The sequence below is a fragment of the Penaeus vannamei genome, chromosome 18 (genome assembly GCF_042767895.1).
Source record: "Penaeus vannamei isolate JL-2024 chromosome 18, ASM4276789v1, whole genome shotgun sequence".
In the NCBI taxonomy this organism is placed as follows: Eukaryota; Metazoa; Arthropoda; class Malacostraca; order Decapoda; family Penaeidae; genus Penaeus; species Penaeus vannamei.
Window position 1 is genome coordinate 31,987,449 of NC_091566.1, and position 2,500 is coordinate 31,989,948.

The 2,500-nt window shown below is 37.4% G+C and overlaps 1 protein-coding gene across 1 annotated transcript in view; it reads right to left on the reverse strand.

The window, feature by feature from the left end:
- Positions 1–2,500, reverse strand: part of LOC113823036 (uncharacterized) — a 28,204-nt gene that overhangs the window by 17,107 nt on the left and 8,597 nt on the right. The window contains exon 4 of the mRNA XM_070133420.1: positions 483–987. Coding sequence (XP_069989521.1) covers positions 483–987 — 505 coding nt within the window. The remainder of the gene's footprint in view (positions 1–482; positions 988–2,500) is intronic.

Sequence of the window (2,500 nt, forward strand, 5' to 3'; positions counted from 1 at the left end):
TAGATAGAGAGCAGACATAGACAGATAGACAGACAGACAGAGACAAACAGAGAGGGAGAGAGAGATAGAGGTAAAGAGAGAGAGAGAGAGAGAGCAGTCAGATAGAGAGAGAGATAGAGGTAGAGAGAGAGAGATAGAGGCAGGGAGAGGGAGAGAGAGAGAGCAGTCAGATAGAGAGAGAGATAGAGGTAGAGAGAGAGAGATAGAGGTAGAGAGAGAGATAGAGGTAGGGAGAGAGAGAGAGAGAGAGAGACAGCAGTCAGACAGAGAGAGAGAGAGAGAGACAGCAGACAGATAGAGAGAGAGAGAGAGAAAGACAGCAGACAGATAGAGAGAGGGAGAGAGAGAGAGACAGCAGACAGATAGACATTCAGACAGACATAGAGACAAACAGAGAAGCCAAGAAAAAAAGAGGAAAAGTAGTGAATGAGAACAGAGAACGAGACAGAATACAAGGGAAAAAAATCCACGCATCCACTTACTCTGCCAAGATACCCGCTCCGCCGTCAAACACAACCGCCCGGGGACAACCCTCTCCCCCTCTCATCTTCCTCCCTCCATCCTCTCCCCCTCTCGCCCTCCTCTCTTCATCTTCTCTCTTCCTCGTCCCCGTCTCTTCATCTCCTCCTTCTCTCTCCCTCTTCCCTCCATCTTCTCTCGCCGTCTCCTTGGGACAGTCTCTCCTCTCCCTCTCCCTATGATTCTCTCTCTTCTCCCTCTCCCTATAACTCTCTCTCCTCTCCCTCTCCCTATAACTCTCTCTCCTCTCCCTCTCCCACTCCCTGCGACCCTCCCCGCGAATCTTCTTGAGCGAGGTCAATCCAGGTCGAATCGGGTTGAGTCTCGTGGCCTCGAACATGGCACAGACATCTTCCGGGTTGCTTATAAAGACCATATTCGGATGGCCGGGCATGTCTTTGCGGAAGATGGGGCCGAATTCTTGTGCCAGGGAGTGCCAGAACAGGTATACGCGATTCGGGTCGAAGGCTGGGGGGAGGGAGACGTAGGGGGGGGGGGTTAGTTGTCTTTTCTCTTGGTTTTGGCTTTTGTTTTTTGGCTTTTATTTTTGTTTTTTGTATTTGTTTTTGGCTTTTTTTTCTATTTTTTGGGGCTTATTTCTGTTTTTGTTTTCGTTTTTGCCTTTTTTGTTTGTTTTGTATTATTGTGTTTTTTTTCTTTTATTGTTTTGTCTTGTTTGTTTTATTTTCGACTTTAACTGTTTTTTGTTTGTTTTTAGTGTTTTTGTTTGTTTTAGTGTTTTGTTTGTGTTTAGAGTTTTTGTTTGTTTTAGTGTTTTTGTTTGTTTTAGTGTTTTTGTTTGTTTTTAGTGTTTTTGTTTGTTTTTTAGTGTTTTTGTTTGTCTTTAGTGTTTTTGTTTGTTTTTAGTGTTTTTGTTTGTTTTAGTGTTTTTGTTTGTCTTTAGTGTTTTTGTTTGTGGATTTGTCTTTTATTGCTTTGTTTGTTTGTTTTGTTTTGGTAGTTACTCTATTTTTCTGTTTGTTACTTTAGTTTTACGTGTTTTTCTATTGCATGTCCTGTCGTTCAGATTTCTTTTTAGAGAGACAGGTGGTGTGGTTAGTCTATTGGTTCTTTGTTTGTTTTCGTGTCTTTTTGTTTATTTCTTTGTGTCTTTTTGTTTGCTTCTTTGTGTCTTTTTGTTTTTCTTTGTGTCTTTTTGTTTATTTGTTTGTTTTTTTGTGTCTTTTTGTTTGTTTCTTTGTGTCTTTTTGTTTGTTTCTTTGTGTCTTTGGTAGATTTAAATGTTTGTGTTTGTGCCCTTGAACGTTTTTATATTTGTTTGTTTATTAGAGCTTGTCAGAACAAATAAACGAGGTGTGGTTAGTTTGTATTTGATTTTGTTTGTTTTTTGTTTGTGTGTTCTCGTTTTGATTGATTGTTTGTGTTTGTTTTGGAGTGTCTTTGAGAGTCGCGTGTTTGTTTGTTTGTCTTTGATTTTTTTTCTGTGTTTGATTTTGTGTCTTTGAGAGTTTTGTTTGTTTGCTTGTTGTGTGTCTTTGAGGATTAGCTTGATATTTTATTTGTTTTGTAATTCCTTTGTGTCTTTGAGGATTTGTTTTGTTTGTTTTTGTTGTATTTGATTTGATTTGTTTGTTCGGTGCCTTGAAATATTTTGTTTGTTTTTGTCTTGAATGCATTGTTTGTCTTTGAGGGTTTGTTTGTATTTAATTACAAAAGTGTACTTGTTTGTTAGTCTTTAAATGTTAGTTGATTCTGTGTCTGTAAGTATTAAATTGTTTTGTGTTATCACTATATTTCTATCTACTGTGTCATTTACCTATTTTTGTTATTATTACAGTTATCATCATTGCAGTTAGTATCATGTACTTAACAGTTTTATCACCATTCTTTGACTTTCTATATCGGACCTAAAATATTTTTGACTTTCTATATTGAACCAAAAATATCTTTTTTATTTTCTATATTGGGTCAGAAATATTTTTGACTTTCTATATTGAACCAAAAATATTTTTGACTTTCT